This window comes from Vombatus ursinus, unplaced genomic scaffold (genome assembly GCF_900497805.2).
Source record: "Vombatus ursinus unplaced genomic scaffold, bare-nosed wombat genome assembly UNPS02004241.1, whole genome shotgun sequence".
Taxonomy (NCBI): Eukaryota; Metazoa; Chordata; class Mammalia; order Diprotodontia; family Vombatidae; genus Vombatus; species Vombatus ursinus.
Genome location: NW_020944019.1, coordinates 150,375 through 171,358, shown reverse-complemented (window position 1 = coordinate 171,358; position 20,984 = coordinate 150,375). Strand labels below are relative to the sequence as shown.

The 20,984-nt window shown below is 50.1% G+C and overlaps 1 protein-coding gene across 5 annotated transcripts in view; it reads right to left on the bottom strand.

Annotated features, from left to right (window-relative positions):
* WNK3 (WNK lysine deficient protein kinase 3) overlaps positions 1 to 20,984 on the bottom strand; it is a 61,837-nt gene that overhangs the window by 24,463 nt on the left and 16,390 nt on the right. For all 5 annotated transcript variants that reach the window (XM_027877165.1, XM_027877192.1, XM_027877201.1 and 2 more), the window contains exons 3-12: positions 19,188 to 19,360; positions 17,794 to 18,014; positions 17,187 to 17,344; positions 16,351 to 16,439; positions 12,428 to 12,647; positions 11,171 to 11,441; positions 8,716 to 8,909; positions 8,533 to 8,607; positions 5,650 to 7,266; positions 929 to 1,002 (exon numbers count right to left, since the gene is read on the bottom strand). In XM_027877165.1, coding sequence (XP_027732966.1) covers positions 929 to 1,002; positions 5,650 to 7,266; positions 8,533 to 8,607; positions 8,716 to 8,909; positions 11,171 to 11,441; positions 12,428 to 12,647; positions 16,351 to 16,439; positions 17,187 to 17,344; positions 17,794 to 18,014; positions 19,188 to 19,360 — 3,092 coding nt within the window. The remainder of the gene's footprint in view (positions 1 to 928; positions 1,003 to 5,649; positions 7,267 to 8,532; positions 8,608 to 8,715; positions 8,910 to 11,170; positions 11,442 to 12,427; positions 12,648 to 16,350; positions 16,440 to 17,186; positions 17,345 to 17,793; positions 18,015 to 19,187; positions 19,361 to 20,984) is intronic.

The window sequence follows — 20,984 nt, the reverse complement described above, 5'->3', positions numbered from 1 at the left end:
AAACCAGTCGTTTGGCTGCTGAGAAGGGACAGGGAGGAGGAACGTGATCCTTTGCTGGGTTTGTCTGGGCTTCCTAGGGATACTGGGGATTCCCACAAAACACGTTCCAAGTGAACAGCTAATGGATGTAGACATCATCTCCTGCAGGTCAGTTAAAAAGTTTCCCTAAGTCATGACAGAACCTGCGCCCCAACTCCAGACAGAGTTGATGGGCTCAGTGCAGGTTGAAGTACATCGTTGTCCCTCTTTCTCTTTCTTCCTTTTTTGGGGACATGGCTAATGGGGACACTTGTCTCAACCCTACACATTTTGCAATGGGTCGGGGGGGAGGGGGCAAAAGAGATAATTGGGAAAGGGAAAGAAGATGGAATTTTTTAAAAAGAAAGAAAACAGAGCAACAAAAAACAAAACAAAACCGAGGAAAAAAGAATTGTACTTAATTTGTCATTAAGTCATAAATGGTTATTAACTGAGGTCATCAAGGAACATGAAAAACAAAGAAAATACTAAGTGTGCCCAAGTCCACCAGTCCAGGTGGGGCTAGACCAACGAGCTTGGTCAAGCAGCCCCCATCAGTCTGCAAGGCCTCATGAAGACAGGACACCCAGCTGAAAGCCTGCTCTATACTTCAACTGGTTAGGAATGCTAGGTCCGAGGGAGCTCTCGCAATTGCTTCCAATGCTTTTTTAGAACAAGCTCCTTACTTTACAACATGCTCTTCTGACAAAAACAGAGACAGTGAGCTCAGAGGGTCAGCAACGATTCCAGACTGGGCCAAGCTAGCTGGGGCAGGACGCCTAGAAACACATGGTTCTTACTGGGGCCACTTAAGAGAGACAGTGAAGGTAATACCAGATCACCCGCTTTTCAATGGTCCATGGCACACACCCCTCTTTTGCTCTCAGGGAACTCACTGGTTCACACTCACCCTCGGACTAAATCTGCCTTCGGAAGGGCTGTTTGTAGGTCTCCTACTGGTGGCTGGGTTCCAGGCTGTGAGCTCTGTTGGAACAAAACTTGTCAGAAAAATGGCTAAATTTCAAAGTATTCCCCCAGTCTCTCCCCACCACCCCGACCCTGCTTCATGACAATTTCTGAGCCTAGAAGAGCAATACTGCTGGGCACTGCTGAACTTGATCAAATGCTTGCCAGGCAATCTGTGTACCACACGGCCAATGGAAAGGAAACTAGCCCATCAATGGCCAGAGTTTCTCCTTGTTCTCCGTCTGGAAAGTGTCCAGATCTGGTCGTGGAGTATGAGAGCGAAAAGAAAGGAAATGAATGTGGACGTCTGGGCAGCTCTGTGCAGCCCCTGGATCTCCCCGACCCTGGGCAGTGAGAGGCTGTCCCAATGCAGCAAGCCCTGACTCCAACAGCCCCTGCTCTGGGAGCCGAGCTGCTCCCTTCACCGCTCTCAATCCCAGTTTCCTAACCCATCAATCTTTTGGGGGAAGAAAAGCATTTGGGAACCACAAAGCGCTAGACAAATCCACACGGTTATTCTGACGCCTTCATGCCGAAGAGTTGAAACCTTAACCAAGAATGAGGCCATGTAGCCTTGGGATCAGAAGAGCCCAGACTCCTCCCCAGTGAAATGACTTCTGGGCTGATCACCCTCAGCCCCAACAACCTGGGAAAAGCTGCCAGTGGGGGCACATGGCCCGAGTCCATAGGAAGAAGGACCCATCTTTGTAGCCACTACCCAAGTCCCTCTACTGGTCTCTAAAACCCCAGGCTGGCTGGCCAGACCTTGGGCACCTGCTGGACAGTTCCCAAAAGCTTTCTCTGGGCCAAGGTTTGTGAAGGAGGAGGCAATGCAATTCTTCCTTTAACAACTTTCTTTCAACTCCAAAAATATACCTATTGCTTATCTGTGACAAAATGTCTCCCTTCTCCACATAGGCACATCGATACTGTGGAACAGACAGGTCATTAGAAACCCAACTCTCCTGGGAAAGGTGGTCTGTCTGGGGAAGCATGGGAAGGGGGAGGGGGCTCCTTCCTGTGGATTCCGGCAACTAGACATTCAGGGACCGAGCTGAAAAACTACTACCTGGGAGGACAGACCAGAGAGCTCTGCATGTGATAGAGCTAAGTCCATACTGGAGGCCCTGGAGTCTAAGGCTCAAAGAGCTGGCTTTGAATCCCAGCTCCCCTATTTCCTGATCACTGTGTGACCCTGGACCTCTGAGCCTCACTTTCCTCCTTTGTCAAATGACAGCCTAGACTAGGCCCTTCCAGATTGAAAGACACGCCTATGGCATCAGGACTGAAGGCCAAAGTGGGAAGTAAGACCAGCCTGATTCAAACCCTTGGTCGGTCTTCAGGAACACAGTCATCTTCTTCCTTTCTCTGTCCCACTTAGAAATCAGAAAGCAAAGTAATCAGTCATTTATGTGACTTGCCAGAAGGACCATTTTTCCCTGTGGAGCTCTGAGAGGAAGGGGCGCGGCAAAGCCACAGGGCCTCAGGGAGCTCTGGGAACCACATGCCTCCCTCCACACAGATCCTCACAAGGAACAAGGGAAGACTGGGACTGCCTCTTCTGAACAAAGGCAGGAAGAAAAATGGTCGCCCATCACCTTGGAGAGAGACTCAATGTCAGTCCTTTGCCCCTGAGGCCCAAAGAGCCCCCCCATCCCTCACACTTTCTCACCTTCTGGTCTGAACTATGACCTTGTCAGTGGCTGTCCAGTCCGGATTTGCTCATTAATCCAATCTAAACAAGTGAGTCAATCCTTCTGTTCTCCCATCTTTAGCCATCTTCTAAGTTAGCTATTATTGTTAGCTGTTGTTGGGTTGGGTTTGATCTTTACATAGAAACTACCTTTCTTCAATAAAGCCGATGGCACCATCAGCTCGATCCCTTGGTTGTACTCGGGTTCTGAGGAAAAGACTTGACCTCAGGACATAAGGGACTATCTGTCCCCTGGCCCAAAGCACAATGTGAGCTGAAACTCTGGCTTAGGGACCAAGTAAAAAGCCTCTAAACCAACCCAGAAAAACCACAGAAGGCACATAATAACCAATCTCTTCTTTCATTTAGAAAGGAAATAAATTGGCCTTCCTGGGGTCAGCCTCCAAGTGCCAATTCTGCCACCCAGGCAGGAAAACTGGAAGATGCCAGCCACTGTAGACATCAGTCCTGATTACCCATCAGCCCCAAGTCTGCCCATTCACACTGCTTCCTTGCTGGCTGGAGCCCATCCCTTCAAACCCCACTTGGCTGGGCGAGGGGAGGCGGCAAAAGGGTGAACATGAACTTTTCAGGGACCAACTCATTATCCACACACTAAGTAACTAGGAACAAAGTGGGGGGAGGTTCCTCTCTGGGAGTGCTCCCAAGCCCACAGCACACGCTAACTCAGAAATCACCTTGGCTTCCAATCTAGAGTCAACCTCTGCACCTGTGGCTGGGAGATTTCCCAGGTGCGGAGGCTAGTTCAAAGATCCACCAGGTGCCTCACTTGAGCTTTACCTTCCCTGCTAGAAGTCCCATGGAGACTGAGGGAACTAGATGGCTCAGTGGTCTGGGCTTGTCGTCAGGTAGATGGATCAAGGTTCCAATCCTGCCTCTGACATTTATTAGCTATATGAGCCTTGGCAAATCTCTTGTCCTCTCCGGGACTCAGAAAAACCCCACTTGATGAACTCCCTTCCAAGATTAAAAGATGTGTGCTGTGAGCCCTACTGGGCTCTGCCAGTCTGCGGGGACAGGTGGCTGCTGGGGCAGCTTCAACCTCATTCTTTTTTTTTTTTTAAAGGCAATTAGGGTTAAGTGACTTGCCCAGGGTCACACAGCTGGTTAGTGTCAAGTGTTTGGTCTGAGGCCAGATTTGAACTCAGGTCCTCCTGACTTCAGGGCTGGTGCTCTATCCACTGTGCCACCTAGCTGCCCTCTTCAACCTCATTCTTGAAATATTCATGCCCCACTCCCCCTGCCCCAGGCATTTCAAATGTGACTAGATCTGTCAGCCATTCCAGAAAGTGCTCACCCAAGTAAGGTCCACACATGTCTTAGAACGAGCATCAAAGTGGAAATGAGAAAGAGAAGCTGCCCACAAAACCAAGCAAGGAGCCAGGAACCCCAGGCTGCTCATCTGTGATGAACTAGAGCTACCCAGCTTACCACTGGCTCATGCTCCCCTAATACTGTAACCTCCTCAGGGCCTGGGGACTGGCTGGGAAAGCAGCAGAAGGCTTTGCCAATAGGTTCCACATCCAGCTATGAGCCTTTGGAAGTGTTCGAGATGGAACGGACCTCAGAGCTCATGTGTCTAGCCCAGTGGTATCCAGGCCACCAAATGAACATTACCTACGTTGTACTGTCTTTGCACTGATTTGGTTAAACATCTCCCAATGACATCTAAATCTTGTTCAGGCCAAAGGAGAGAAACATCTAATTGCTAAGATCTGGCCTGTGGAACCCAACAGGCTGACCCTGGACTCCCTACCACTAGAGCCTGGACTAGATTACAGATGTTTCTCTCCTTTGCCAATAATAACGAGCCATCTCTGCAATCCAATAAGAAGCTATGGATACTGGTCCATCACAAAGTCCTCACGTTCAGAGAAACAGTGACCAGAGCATTGAATGCAGAACAACCCTAGTGGCTTTCCACATCTGGCATGTCTAATCCAATGTCTAATCGCTTCCTGTCACAGTGGCAGGGGGCAGGGGTGGGGTGGGGTGGTGAGACCAGCCCCTGGATTTCCCCATGAAAACACAACGTATTCTTTTAACCCAGACACGAAGCCCCATTTAAGACACTATGGATGAGAGTGACCCAAATGCCTCCACCTAGAAACTTCAGCTTTCCCTCATGAGACAGAAGACACAAGGACCAAACCTCTGAACAGTCCAGGGCACCCATTGGAGCTGCCATGACCCCAACTGGAGTTACCATAGCCTCAGGTCAGCCCCCCTTCAAGCTTTTTCTCTTAATGTTCACCAGGCCAGAGCTAGAGCCGAGATTCCGAACACAACGGACATTGCCAGTAAGACCAGAACTGGGAAAGCAGCAAGAGAGAAAAATGAGAACCAGTCTCTAGTGCTCTCCCTGAAGGAGAGGGCCAAACCCCAACCTCCCAAGTCTTCCTCAGTCCTGGCCCCACCAAATGCAGAAAGTCCTCTTCATTTTCAAACGGTATTTTCTAGAACATGCCCCAATATCCAAAGCAGGGCTGAAAAATTACACTCAGTATCAAAGAACTCACATAACAAACCCTACCTCTGATACAAAGGCCCCCACTCACTAGCCTCTCAAACCCTCATGGAACTAGAAGGGCTCAGCACATTCTGTCCCATGAGTAAAGCCAAGGAAGATATTTGGCTAAAGTGGCAACAAGGGCGGGGGGGGGGGGGGGGGGGGGAGACTAAAGAGGGCAAGTGTGGGTCCTGCCCTAGTCCCCCTTGCCAGGCTCCCAAAGGCATGAAAGTTACTGAGGAGTGGCAAGACTTTCTCATCATGAGCAGATGACAGTGTCGGCCAAAAGACGGAAGGCCAGAGGCCAGACCCAAGGCCAGTCTGGACCTTTCACATATGAGGAAACCGAGGGCTGAGGAGAACCTTGTCCAGAAGCCAATCCTCTTCTCAACGTGTAGAGAATACTCCCACCCCAACCCCCTCAATCTTCCCCCAGATTTACCTTTGGAACATTTTGGCCTTTTAAAGCCTGATGCTGTGGCTGGGCCTGCAAGACAGGAATGCCCCGGGCAGGAAGTGAGGCCTGTGCTGGACTAGGCAGGGGTGGCTGTTTGGGACGTGCTGCCCCTGAAGTCTGGTAAAGAGCCTGCTGCTGCTGCTGCTGCTGCTGCAATTCTGATGGCCCAGAGACAGGCGCTGGGCTCAATGGTGGCTGCCACTGTGGCTGGTGCTTCTCGCAAAGCAGAATCTGACTGCACTCAGTGGGCAAGTGGGGAACTAGAGCTGGTGCTTGCTGGGTCTGGCTGGGGGCCTGCTGCTGGAAGGAGCCAGCTTGGCCATAGGAGAGTTGCTGCTGACTCTGAGAAACTTCAGGAGTCAGGAGCTCATGGGGCGGCACTGCTGGTAGATAAGAAGGGTGAACTACCTGCTGATTTGGAGCGAATGTGGATTTTGAGAAAGGACTTAGGCCACTCTGCTGCAGTGAGGCCAGGGGAAGAGGCCACTTCGGGAAGGGATGTGATTGGCCCTCCCTGGCCCTCGGAGCGCCAGTGGCCAGTGAAGGAGGTGGACCTCTGAGCTGCTCATTCCCCAAACTGACATCCACCTTCAGAACAGCCAAAGGGTCGTCTGGTGGCTGGCCTAGACATGCCTGGGGCTCTGAGGCCAGCATGCCATATGACTGCTGTTCATCTGGAGCTTGCTGCTCAGGGTTAGAGCTGGCTGAGTGCGCCTGGTGGCCCAAGTACGTCACCTGGTCCACGGCCTGGAGGGAGGAAGTTGCTTGCCCTGCGTGTGAAGAACGCTCAGGGGCTAGGACAGGGTAAGGAGGCTGATCTCCAGGCCGCCCAGTGTAAGTCCCTTGCATGACATATGCTGGCTTCTCCAGGTAAGAAGGCTGGGTGTGATATGCTGCAGGCTGTCCAGGAAGTGAAGCTGAATGGAGGGACCGCACTGCAGGTAGGGGGATAGTGTAAGTGGGTGGCGTACCATATGGTGCCTTGGGTGGCACAGGGTAAGGGGACTGCTCTGGAGCTGGAACCAAACAAGAAGGCTGCACAGGATAGCTGGGGAAAGGCAGCTGCTCAGACGGCTTCACTACAAAGATGTGCTGCTGTTCACCAAGTGAAATCAGGCCTCCTCTCCCATCGCCTTCTGGCTGCTGCACGACCCTCTGAGCATCAGGCTCCTGGAGCCCAGCATCTTGGGTTGGCTGCGCAGCCTTCATCAACAAAGCCACTGGGCGGGGTGGGCAAGGCACCGGGTAGCAGTGAGGCTTTGGCCCTGCACAAAGAGGGCCAGAATCCTGCTGGACCACCGAGTGTGCTTGGGACACTAAAGGCAGCTGGGAGGCAGCAAGTTGTGCCCCCGGATGGCCAGCCAGAGAGGCTGGGAGCTGCTGGGCTGCCCTGAGAACACCCTGGGTGCTAGTCAGATATTGAGCAGGGGGTGGATTTGGCAAGAAGCTCGAAGACTGCTCAGTGTCCAGTGTCAGGCCCACCATCTGACTTCCATTCCGAGGGCTGTGATCAAGCAGGATGCCCGCTGCGGGGTGCTGGGAAGAGGGCAACGTCAGTGGATTTGAGGCCTGTCCATCTGCTCCAAAGGTCTGCTGGGGTTCCTGGTACAAGGAAAAGGTGGGTAAGGAACATGCACAGATTATGCCCAGTCCAGTATTTCTGGCCGACTTGGCCACCGAGGACTTTAAAAAGCAAATCATCACTAAGCCCAGTTTTCCTTGAAGTTCAAATTCCCTCACTCTGGAACACCAAAGATCAGAATTTATTGCTTTGGTTTTCTACAGCTTCAGGCTCAAAATCTCCCTAAGGAATTTCAGGGAAATTTAAGCCAAAAAGTGGCAGCTGGTTCTTGGGATCTGAGCTCCTTTCCCACCCTAAAAGTGGGGTATGCCCCCCACCTGCCCAGCAAGGTAAAGTGACAGCTTTCACAGACCAAAAACCCAAGAGGGGATGCAACGGGTCCAATAGGACATTGTCTTTCCCTCCCTCTGCAGCTTCTTGCCAGTTGAGATGGAGGTGCCCAAAAAGTGGATCTGGGAAGTGAAAGGCCACCAGAAAACTCACTGGGATTTCAGTAGCCCCTGCCACTCCCTTGACAAGTTTCTCTCCAGGAGCTACATGTGTCCAGTGCATGCCTTGATTTGGGTCTCTTCCCTCTAAGAAGATGAGGCCAACACTCACGGTACTTGGGCAAAGTGGAGAAGCCACTCTTGACTTGGCAACATCCAATGCAAGCCGGAGTCTCTCTGAAACCCACCTTCAAGCCCCAAAGCTTAAAGAGCTCCCTTCAACTGTCCAAAACCCACCCCCACCCCCACCCGATTCACAATGTGCCATGTCTGTGCAAGCATCGAATCCTCAGCTGAACTCAATACAGAGGGATGACTTAATCACTGGAAGATGCCGCTCCCAGTGACAAGGAGACGCAACACTAGTGGGGGAAGAGGAGAGAGGAGTGCTGATCCAACTCAACAATACTGCATGGGAAAGGAGAAGGGTAATAATGAGCCACTCAAAGGACTCCCGGAGCTCCACAACAGGATAAGCTGGGCACCTACAAAATTCTGTGCACTTGGTGACTGCTTCCAAAGGCCTGGGCATCATGGGTGGAGGGGAACAGGGACAATGAGGGAGCCAAGGGGGGAAACGCATGGCTGGGGTGTGAGCTGCTCCTGGGGATGGCTGTCCTAAGTCTTCTGCATTAGTCGCTGACAAACTGGGCTCGAAAAGTCAACCCCAAGAATGAGCCTTCAACACCAACGGTGCATGTCAGTCCCTGGCAGTCCCTGCCAGCCCCAAGGGTTCTGCTGCCCACCAGGGGGGCGGTGTGTGCAAAAGTGGGGGCTGCTCAGCCCAGGGAATCTTACCATTCTCTGGGAGAACTGCTGGACAGCTACTGGTGGAAACATCTGGGGCTGGGCAAGGTTTGTGTGTTGTTGGACCTGATTCCAAAAGAAACAGTTAAAAACAATGTTGAAAACAACCTTCCTATTCAGAGTCAGTGCTGAGACTAGAGTTCAAACAGGTTCAAGCATCTGAATAAGTCTCACCCCTGGCATTTGCTGGTAATGTCCCACCAGCTGCTGGGGCGGGTACAGGTGCCCTGGAAGTTGGGCTTTGGTCTGGGGAACATAAGACGCTTTGGCAGGAACCACTGTCACATCTGGGCAGCAGGCCATGGTGTGTTGACTCGAAGAATCGGAATGCTTGACTGCCCCAACTCCTGCCTCAGGTAGACCATCAGCTGCAGCAAAGAAACATGCCAACTGTGAGGTGTCATGAAGATAAAGATGGCAGCTGGTGATCACTCAGACACACAGACGTAAGCCAAGTCCACTACAGGATTCATCTGAAACAAGCCATGAGATCCCCTTGGCATTGTGGCAGGCCCCTGCCCTGGGAGTTAAGTGCTTCCATGACCTTGGACAAGTCACTTTCATTCTGAGTCTCAGTTTCCCCATGTGTAAAATGAGGAGACCAATCCTAACCCAGATACTTCCCTTCCTGGAAATGGGTGACCAGGTGAGGAGCTGGGGCTCACCCATCTCAACTGGTAGCATTACCTCTCCTCCTTGATGTCACATACAGCTGGAACTGGAAGGGGTCTCAGAGGCTGCCTCTTCTAATTCTCTCAATTGATAAAATAGGAGACTGAGGCACTTGACTTGGAATGAGGAGAAACTTAGGTCTGAGTCCAATCAGGGATACCTAGCTCTATCAACATGGCTATGGCATTTCACTTGCCTCTCAGCTTCGTTCTCCTCCTCTGAAAAATAGGGCCCAGAGAGGAGAAATGACTTGTCCGACCTCTGACCTTTTACCTTTTTTTTTTTTGGCTAGGCAACAGGGTTAAGTGACTTGCCCAGGGTCACACAGCTAGTAAGTGTTATGTGTCTGAAGCCAGATTTGAACTCAGGTCCTCCTGAATCCAGGGCCGATGCTCTATGCACTGAGCCACCTAGCTGCCCCGACCTCTGACCTTTTAAATGCCTCCCAAAGTTCACTAAACTGGGGGGGGGGGGTTGGGGAGGGAGGCAGAAGGAAAGAGGAGAGTAGGGGAGGAGGAGGAGGAGGAGAAGGAGGAGAAGGAGAAGGGGAAGGGGAAAAGGAGAAAGAAACTCTGTGAGGGAAAAAAAAACTGGCATCTGTAAGAAAACAGCAATGTCTTCCAGCACATAGGAAGAGAGAAAATTTCTACTGAAGTCATAAAGACCTATAAACCCTCTAAAAATGATCCTATAAGAGCCCTTCAGGGTGAGTTAGGGTTAGGCCAAATCTGGCAGTTTCTTCCCCCTTAAAGGCCCATGTGGGCAACACGAGTACCAAACTGGAGCCTGACTCTGCAGACGTATCTTTCCCAGTGGTGTGACAGGAAGCCAAGACTGGCACCCTTGGAGTGGACATACCCACATATATTTAGTAAAATTTCCTCTCACTGGGCTCGCCTGGGGATCTATGAATTGACAAGATTGACTATGGGTAAGTTGTCAAAATCAGATGACCACCCCCACTCCCACTCCATTCTAAGTCCTCCAAAGGCCACTTCAGCTCTGGATGCCAGGCAATGCCCATGCTCACCATGGAGTCAAGAAAGCCCACATGTACCCAAAGGAGGCTAGGGAAGTCCAAGAGGAAGAAAGCAGCCCCTTGGCTGGTGCTGCTCACCCACTCGAACACTTTGCCCTCTTCACCCACAGACACAGTTTTCTGGTTTTCTCTAAACACTGGAGAAGCATGGTGGAACCAAAGGGCAGCCTCTGCCACTTATAACCAGTGTGAATTGGGCTACATCCCTTCCTCTCTTGATGCTTGTTTCCTCCACTGTCAAATCAGAGGGTTGAACTAGTATGCATTTAGAGCTCTAACCCTAATCCAGCCCTGTGACCTTCCCCAATCCATGGAGGGCTGGGGCCTTTAGCTCTCTTGCCGCTACCACCACTGCTGAGGCACAGAGCCAAGCAGAGGGAAGAAAATGGAGAGCTTGTCTTCTCCTTTTCTCCATCTCTTTTTGTTACAAGGGAGAGTTCAACAAGTGCGGGGGGCAAGATACAGGGTAAGTGATTTGCCCAAAGTCACATGGCTTGTAGGTGTAACTGGCAAGAACCGAAGCTGACTTCCCTGACCGAGACAGGGCCTGTCTTTTGCGTCTTTTTGCATCCCTAGCACATTTAGGGTGTATAGCTGGTGCTTAATGCTTCATGACTATGTGAATCCAGAGCTCTCAGCCCAACACCTGTGGATGAGGCGATCCGATCCCACAATAAAATAAAGCAATTCTTGAAAAAGGTTCCAGGGGATCCAAAGTGCCTGAGCAGCTCTCAAGGCTGGCCCCTCTGACATTGGGGATCAAGGGCCCAACACAAGACCACCAGGAATTGGCCCTTTCTTGGATCTTAATGACAACTTGTAAAACAAAGTGAGTCACCTATGCCCAGCCACCACCACCCTCCCTGCCCCCAGGAGATGAGCTTTGGACACAGAGGGGCAGGGTCACTTGAGAGATACCAAGAACTGAGGCAGGACAGTGATGTGGCTGAGTCTGTTGTTTTTGAAGGAGCTGCTGTCGAACGTGCTGATCAACCTCAGTCTCTTCACACTCGGTCCCAGCTAGCTGAGAAGTGCTTTGCTGTGGAGGCTTGCACTGGGAATCTCGGCGTTCTTCCCCCGCAAAGCCAGCCTGCTTCCTCTCCCTTGTCTTCTTAATCAAAGCAACCCGGTCTCGAATGGACTTGGCAACTGCTTTGGAATCACTCTCATGGAAGAAGCCAGACTTTACCTAAAAACACAATCCCTATCCAGGTCAAGTCATATCCCAGACAAGAATTTTCTTCACATGGAAAAATGACTGTGGCCAATTCTAGGCTGGATTAGGGGAATCCAAGAGAAACCCAAAGCTAGCTCTATTTGCAGGTGGCTTGACAACTTTGCAGGCTGGGAGCTTTGATGGGGCCTCATCAGTGAAACAAGCTGGTTAGCCTAGAGGACCCTGGAGGTCCCTTCCAGACTGAGAGCTCAGAGCTTTTACAAAGTGGGTTTAAGAATGAAAGAGAAGTACAGAATTTGGTTAGATTTCCTCAGGGTGTGACATTAAAAGATAAATACCTTCCCCCTCCCCCTCAAAGTGGACTTTCCTCTGTCACCGGAAGCTAGTTTATCAATTGCCACCAAACCAATGGCCAACCTTCTGAGCTTGGCTGGTCCTCAGATGGCCCATAGGAGTGGGGAACCTGCGGCCTCGAGGCCACACGTGACCTTCTAGGCCCTTGGGTGTATGGTTAGACCCTAAATGCCTCCGACTCTGACTCCCACTCTAACCCTAACCCTTTTGACTGAGTCCAAGTTTTACAGAACACATCCTTTCATTAAGGGGATTTGTTCCATGAAGTTTGGATTTAGTCAAAGGGCCGCACCCAAGGACCTAGAAGGCCACATGTGGCCTCAAGGCCACAGGTTCCCCACCCCTGGCCCACACCAATGGTCCATCACAGGGCCTGGACTGGAAACTTCCCATTCTCCTAGTATAGCCCATAAGAACCATGATGAGGCAGTGGGGAAGACTTGGGAGAGTTGATATCAAAGATATTCCAATGCCAGGCAGGGCAGGAAAAGGTATGGAGCAGGAGGAACGGCTGCTTGGCCCAAGTGGATCCCTTTGGACACCCCCCTCCCCAACAAGAACTCAAGGAGAGCCTCAAGCATCCCCTGGAGGCATCTACCTAAAGAGATGGCTGAGAAGAGCCCTGGGGGAGGGAGCTGACTTACCATCTCATAGGCCACTTCTTCAGGGATATCCGTTTCTAAATTAAAACTGAATTCCAGAGCTTCATTGTCCTTGTGCTTGCCCTTCAGTTTCTTAGGGTCTTCAACCCAGAGTCTTAGCGCCAAGGAAGAATTGAAACCATCGTCTTCCTCGGCTGACTCCACTCTCAGCCCTGTGTCTTCAGCAAAAAATGCCTGGTTTAAGAGGTCTTTGATGGATAACCTAACAAGAACACGCGAGGAGCTCAGTTAGCCACCTCGTTGGAAGGAAGCCAGGGCCAGCGGCAGAGCAAGCAAGAGAAACTGGGCTGAGAATAGTTCATTTGATCTGGTGCACTCACCAAAATTCCAACCAGCTCCACCTTGCTCCCTTGTGGACCAACATGACATATACAGGCCACACTCCCTTAACAGAGTGGAAACTCCTAGGGCAGGGGTAGGGAACCTGTGGCCTCGAGGCCAAATGTGGCCCTCTGGGTCCTCAAGTGTGGCCCTTTGACTGAATCCAAACTTCACAGAACAAATCCCCTTCATAAAAGGATTTGTTCTGTAAAACTTGGACTCAGTCAAAAGGCCGCAACCAAGGACCTAGAAGGCTACAGGTTCCCCACCCCTGCCCTAGGGGCTGCTGCCTCTTGGCCTTTTGAAAGCCTTTTCAAACTCAGATCAACTCAACTACCAACCAAGACTCATTCCAGAGAACCCATGATATCAAAAAATATAGAATACATTCAACATATGACTTTCAGAGCTGTTAGCCAGGTGGCCCAGTGGAGAGAGGTGCTGAAACAGAAATCGGGAAGTTCAAATCTAACCTCAGATACTTACTAGCTATGTGACCTCAGGCAGTCACTCAACCTCTGTCTGCCTCAGTTTATTCAGCTGTATCATAGGGATGAAAATAATAGCACCTCCAACCCAGGGTTGTTGTGAGGATTAAATGAGGTCCTCTTTGTAAAGCCCTCAGCACAATGGCAGGCACATGTATAAATGTTAGTGATGATGACGGTGGTGATGGGGGAGACTCAAGTTGAGGAATGAGACAGACATTGGCGGATATGGCAAAGATGAAGATTTGCTTTTATATGTAAAAGAATTGGGTTGTTTTGTTTTTCTTACTGGGAGGAAAGGGGAGCTTGTAATAAGGTTGTCCCCAAAAAAGTCAATGAAACATTTCTGAAAATGCACCAAAGAGAACTGAAGGAAGTTCAGAGGGAAACACTGGTGATGACGATGGCGATGATGATGGTGGTGGTGGTGGTGGTGGAAGGGGAGGAGGAGGAGCTATCATTTATAGCTACACCTAGTGTGTGCCCAGCACTGTGCTAAGCACTTTACAAACATTGTCTCATTCAACCCTCACAACCTTTGGGAGACGGGTGCTATTATTATCCCCATTTTACAGTTCAGGAAACTGAGGCAGACAGCAGTGAAGCGACAAGCCCAAGGTGACCCAGTGTGAGACTGCATTTGAACTGGGTTTCCTTCCTCTAGCACTCTCTCCACAGTGGTGCCACCTAGCAGAAAGCTCTGAAAGGAACATGTTGAATACATTTCACGCTTTTTAAAAAAGATGCCAGTTTCACATAAGAGATGCGCACTTTTGGATTTAACCATTTTTTCCTTGTTCTACACTGTATGCAGACATGTTCCCTTTTTAAAATATTCATAATAAAAAATTAAACATCATCACTCCTGCTAGTTAATTGACAGGTTTGGTGACCTTAATTACTTAATTACTTCTGTCTCCATGAAACCGAATCCAGAAAAAAGTCCTGTTAGTTGGAAGCTTCTGAGTTAGAGGGAGATGAGAGGAGGGAGGGAGGGGAAGGGAGCAGAGCCAACGTTTATTGCAGCCCCACTCCGATCTTTCAGCTTTGCTCCTGCAGCCAGCCCACGAGCCTGGTCCCTTTTGGCAATGAAGGTGCACGTGGGTCCACCAAGACAGCCCTGGTCTTTCTGGCTCCTAGAGATGGGATTTTAGGCCAACAGACAGATGTAGACTCTTGGGCCATTCCAAATGATCTACTCTTTAACTATCTCTTTTTAGAGAAATACAAAAGATAGCAGGAATCCAGATCTTTCCTCTGGGGTTTGTTTTAAATACAGATGCAGCCTCAGCCTCTTTTCCTTCTTGTTCTTTATCATTGAGGCAGTGATCCCCATGGCCTTTCAAGTCCCCATAGTCACTAGTCTGCACCAAGATGAACAAGGATCATATGTTTTCGGCTTGAAGGGACCTCAGAGGTCATCTCATGTAACTTCCCCATTTGACAAAAGAAGAAACTGAGGCCCCAGAAGGAGCTCAAGGTAAATGAGCTACTCAATGCTCCTTGTTACAGCTTCTTGCCAACTGCCCCTCAGACATCTCCTACTGGATGTCCAGCAGATGGCTTAAACTCAACATGTCCAAAACTGATCTCATTCTCCTTCCTCTGGCTCCATACTTCCTAACTTCTCTCTGACTGCTGAGTGAACCACTATCCTCCCGGTCCTTCAGGGTCTTATCTTGGACTCCATTCTCCTTCATCCTCCATATCCAACCTGGTGCCAAGGCCTGTGTGACTCTACCTTGGCAGCACCCCTCATACATGCCCCCTTCTTTCCTCTGACATGGTCCTCACCCTGATGTAGGCCCTCATCACTTCATACCTGGACCATGACAGTAGCTGCTGGGAGGAGGGGCTCTGCCTGCCTCAGTCTCCCTGCTCCAGTCCACCCTCCATCAGTGGCCAAAGTGATCTTCCTAAAGTTCAGGTCTGCCCATGTCACTTCCCCCTTCCCCATTCCAGGATAAATTCCAGTGGCTCCCTACTGCTTCCAGGAACAAATGCAAAGTGCTCTGTTTGGCACTCAAAGCCTTCCATAACCTAGCCCCCTCCTCCATTTCCAGCTTTATTCTACTCCTCTCCGTTTCATGTACTCTTCCATCCAGGGACAGTGGCCTCCTGGTTATTTTACCAACAAGAGGCTCTAGCTCTCGGCTCCAGGCATTTCCTCTGACCATTCTCCGGGCCTAGACCCACTCTCCCTCCTCCACTCCGCCTGCTGACCTCCCCAGCTTCCTTCAAGTCCCAACTCAAATTCCTACTTTTCCAGAAAGCCTTCCCTGCCCCCTCTTCATTCCAGGGCCTTCCCTCTGGTAATCATTTTCTATTCATCCAGTAGAGAGCTTACTTGGTATTTATTTGTTTGCTTGTTGTCTCCCCATGAAATTGTAAGCTCCTTGAGGGCAGGGGCTATTTTTTGCCTCTCTTTGTTGCTTAACACAATGCCTGACACATTTATTGTTGTTGTTCAGTCATTTTCAGTCATGCCCAATGCTACATCACCCCATTTGGGGCTTCCTTGGCAGAGATACTGAAGTGGTTTGCCATTTCCTTCTCCAGATCATTTTACAGATGAGGAAACTGAGGCAACCAGGGTGAAGTGACTTACCCAGGGTCACAAAGCTAGTAAATGTCTGAGGTCGGTTTTGAACTCAGGTCACCCTGAGTCCAGGCAGGGAACTCTATCCACTCTGCCACCTCACACCCTCATATTATTATACTCCCTCAAACACTGACTTCCATCTATATATACCATTTAGCACCTTGCAAACATCATCGCATTACATCCTCACAACAACCCTGGGAGGTAGATCCTATTATGATTCCCCCTTTTACAGTTGAGGAAACTGAGGCAGAGGTTAAGTCATCTGCCCAAGGTCACATAGCTAGGAAGTGTCTGAGGTCAGATGTGAAGTTAGGAAGGTGAATCCTCCTGATGCCAAGCCCAGTGCTCTGTCCCCAGCAGCAGCCCCACCTAGCTGCTCCCCCCCCCCCACAGTAGGTGCTTAATTATTGTTGCTGTTGCTTGAGTGACTGACTGACTCAACAAGCTCTAGGGCACTTTGCGGTGAGCACACAGGCTGTGCAGACACTCACCTTTCACGTTTGTTCTGGCGGATACACCCTTCAATGATCTCCTTTACTTCTGGATCAGTCACCTTGTTGAAACTAGCTGGTTTGATCCCCTAAGAAAAAATGGAGACCGACTGTCTGAGGTGGTCTTTGGCAACCCCCCAGAACTGGAGCCAGAACAGGCCAAAAGGTACCATGTGGCAAGCACACCGCCGTGGTGGGGGTAGGGGGCTGGGGGGGCCTCAAAGAACAGCATTCTCAGCTTTCTCCCACAGCTGCCAAACTAGCAGCCGGCTTCATCGCTAAGCTCCCTAGCAAAGAAGGTTCTTTGCTAGCCAGGTAAGTGAATTGGTGCTGTCCCCTGACAAGAGAGCTGGCCCACAGTAAACTTGACCAACTAGACCACACCATGGTCTCAGGGGCAACGAGATGGCTTCATCCGCTTTGCCAAGGGCTTCCAGAGTACCTGGTACATGGTGGGCAGGCAGATAAACTCAAGGAGTTCCAATCCTTTCAGGGACCATGAGGCATAGTAAGCCTCAGCTCTATGAAGGGGGCCTGAGAAATGAGGTGAGCCCCAAGCCTGCCTCAGTCTAAGGGAAACTCTTTATCACCTGTGTGGGCTCCAATGGGGCCAAGCTGCTCCATCCAAACAACACTAACCTAGGTTCGTACCATCACCTGCTGAAGCAGCCTCCCAGCCATCTGCACAGAAAGCTGAGAGAGAGACAGAGACCCAGAAATGCTGTATTGAGGGCGACATCACAGCATTGCACAGAGCCCCACCTGGCCCCATTTCCTTCATGGACCCCTCGAAACCAGACACCAAGAATGTCCAACGTGTCGCAACTCAGACTTACGCTGGTTACTTTGCGGTAGATCTGAGCAGCATTCTGGCACTCAGAGTATGGATATTCGGAAGTCGCCATCTCCAGCATACACATACCAAAGGCGTAGACATCAACACACTCATCATAGTGTTCTTCATACATTTCTGGAGCCATAAACTCTGGGGTTCCTACAAACAGAAAATTACCAACACCTTTTTCTGAAAGGAGGAAAAGCCGTCCGGGATGTGAAGCACATTGTGGAGCTCCCTAAAGGCGACTCTGGATGCTGCACAAACATGTCTACCACACTCACTGCTTGCTCACCACAGGTAATGGTGCCTCTTCCTAGCAAAAGGTGAATGAAGCTGCTTAGTGGCTGACCCTTGGCCACAGGCGCTACTAGAATTTAGGTGTGGCTTCTGCTTATTCTATGTTGCCTCAGTGTGTTGGTTAGCAAACTAGCAAACCCTCGCCCTCATCTTCTGTGTCCCTTCTTAAGAGTGCAAAGTAAAAGACTGAAAGATACCCGAGGAGCCCTCAGAGAAGAAAAGCCACCTCTCCAGAGCCTGGCCCTAGACTCTCGTTACTTGACAAGGAACCCCACCCTTGGCCCAAGTCAGAAAACCAGAGACATTACCAATCACACTCTTGGCAAATGATGTTCGCATTAAGGTGGCTAGACCCAGGTCCCCGATCTTCACTGAACCAGTTGGGCCAGTGATGAAAATGTTGTCACACTTCAAATCCCGGTGGATGATGGGTGGCATCCTCGTGTGCAAGAACTGCAGACCCTTCAAAATCTGCCGGCACCAGCTCCTTAACACCTTTGGCTTCATGACTTTAAACCGTTTCAAGTACCTACATGGAGAAATATGAAGTCTCACCCCTGGGAGCCAAAGAATCAGTGTCTTCCCCATCGGTATTCCTAGGTTCCCCCATCTGCCTTGGCTCTGGCTTCCAGCACCCCTGGAGGGCGAAGGTTCCACCAGCAGACAGGCAAGGGTATGGCATCTCCAAAGGGCCAGGAGGAGTGGCCAAGTCCCTTCTTTTGCCTTAGAGCTGGTGAGATGCAAACAAAGAGCCTTGCGGAACACCTGGCTAGGTCACCCAAGACCTGCAGAAATGCCTGCTTTTGGGATCAAGGCCAAGGGAGCTAGCTGGGGTGACCTCGGAGAAGTTGCTGACCCTCTAACCCTTCTGATGTTTGGCTGTTGAAAGACAACGAGCTTACACTTGACACTGGATCACCCCCTTCTGAAACACCATGATTTCCTCAAATGGTTTCTATAAAAACAAGACCTAACACTAAGCAGGAAAAGGGGGGGAAAGGGAAATGCATGTTTCTCAAGCACTTGCGTGCTTTGCAAAACCTAACCCTAACCCATTTTATAGATGAGAAAACTGAGGCAGACAGCAGTGAGGTGACTTGCCCAGGGTCACATAGCTAAAGAAGCATCTAAGGCCAGATTTGTGCTCAGCTCTTCCTGCCTCTAGATGCCCTCTCACCACCAAGTCACCAGCTGTTCTAAGGCAAGAAAATTTCCTACATAGTTTAATTTACCAAAATGTTGCTTCAAAAGACCTGAATTAACACTGTATTTTCAAGCCAATCCAGAGTGTGCTCACAAAGTCCACAGTCTTAAGGAAGTAAATTTTAGGACTATCTATATTCTAATTTCCAAAAATATTAGGGTGGGGGGGGGGGGGATCGGGGGTCCAGGACAGAAAGAATGGAACAGAGGACTCTCAATTGGCAATACACCCACACACTCCCCCTACCCCTACATTCACACCCCCTCCACTACATGCCAAACTCACACCCACACTCACTCCCCCCACAGCCACACTCACCCCAAGCCACAGACACACACATATTCACACCCTCACCCCAACATATCACAAACACACCCATATTTACCCGAGCACACAACACAACCCACACACATACATTCACTCCCCCCCCCACACAAACACCACAAACGTATACCCACTCACACCTGCACACCCTAGCCCAAAGGCAAGTTAACTCACGTCTTTAAAGTGCCTGATGTCATGAGCTCAGTCACTAAAACAATGCACTTTTTCCCTTTCACTATGGATTCCCAAGAGTCATAGAATCGGACTATATTGGGGTGCTGAAGACCCTTCAACATCTCAGCTTCTTCTTTGAATCTCTGCTGCTCAGCTTTGCTCAGTTTCCGATCCTGAAATGGAGAAGGGATTTTGGAATCAAAGTGAGATTAAAAATCATTTCCCACACAAAAAAGTTCTTAGACATCAAGAATCTTGGTGACGTCAGAAAGCTCCCCATGAAGCTGCTCTGGTTTTCTCAGGGGAAATGAGCCATGAGAAGGGCTATGACCAGCACCCCCCATAGTGCTGCCCCCTCAGGACCATGGGGCCTTTCCATCTGCCCTGCCCCTGGGTCCATTCCCACCATCACCATGGGAGCTTCGAGACAGCAGGGCCTGGCTCCACTTTCTGTTTCTATCTCCAGCACTTAGCACAGGGCTCTGTGCATAGTAGGTGACATATCAATGCTGTTTCCCCCATTCATTCATTCACTAGCCAAAACAGACAAAAGAGTGATTCTTCGTCAGAATCTGTGTTAACTACTGACAAGACTTCCCAACAACCACTGCTTTTTTGGTCAGGTGTCACCTAGCAAGTAGTTAGTTCTGGAACCACATTGTCCCCAAATCTCTTAATATTTTACTTGGACAGCAAAAAAGACTGGAATGCTAACCCTCATATGCTCTCTCAGACCACCAGCAAAAACCAGACACACCCACAAGAGACAAGATTCACAAGAAAGGAAGGAAAAGGGGAGAGTTAGTCATCAAATCTACAGAGAAAAGGTAGGAGCATCACCAATTCTGGAGTCAGGACTTGGGGGCAATTTTCAGGTCTCCCACTGACTACCTGTGTGAGCTCTGGAAACTCACAATCCTAAATGCTCGCCTGGCAATTAGGGCAGGCGGGAGCCCAGTCCGAGGCTGATGAGACAACTGCACTCCCACACAAGCTTCTTTGCAAGAATGCTGATCAAATTTCCTCCTCCCCTATTGGCAAATAATTAGGGGGATGATTCACTTAACATTTGTTTTGGAAAATCCCACTAATTCTAGGAAGCAGAAGCCCAGACTGTGAGGCCCACTTCCCTACTGTCAACGTGGTAAAATGACAATGCCAAATGCTAACACTTGCTTCAAACCTGCCACTTTTGGAATCTGCCATGGCAGACTGGCAGGCCATCTAGGGTTGAGCCAGAAAGCCTTGGAGGCCCACTAAAAGAAGGGGGAGAAAAGCCATGAACTCGGAGGAGCTGACTGAGCAAAAAGGCTTCTGATTCTGAGCTTACAGCTAACCCAGCATCAAGTTGGGATTCCAAGATGAGGCCTTGGGGTTAGGGCTGGAATCATCCAAAGAACAGAAGCAACCAAGTCTAGCCAGGAGAGCTGGGAACACACTGCCCCGAGGCACGTCAATAATGAACCCAAAGACACAGCCAGCCAGCCCTTGTAACAGATGTGACCAGACTTGCAGAGTGGATCGACAAATAGGAATTGACTTCTGCCTAATCTGGACAACGCCTCAAAAGCCAAATGCCTTGGAACCTTTGCTCCTGACCTTACTTCTCCAAGAGGCCACACTAGCAGAGGGGCCTGAGATTCAGAGGGGGGGCCCCCAATGGGTCAATCAAAGCAAAGGGCAGGGAAAACATACCCCAAAAGCCTCGGAGTCACTTCAAAGCTGATTCGAGCTGCTTTTATTTCAGTGAATTAGAATGGGGAGCGACTCTTATTCACCAAACAGCAGTATGTAACC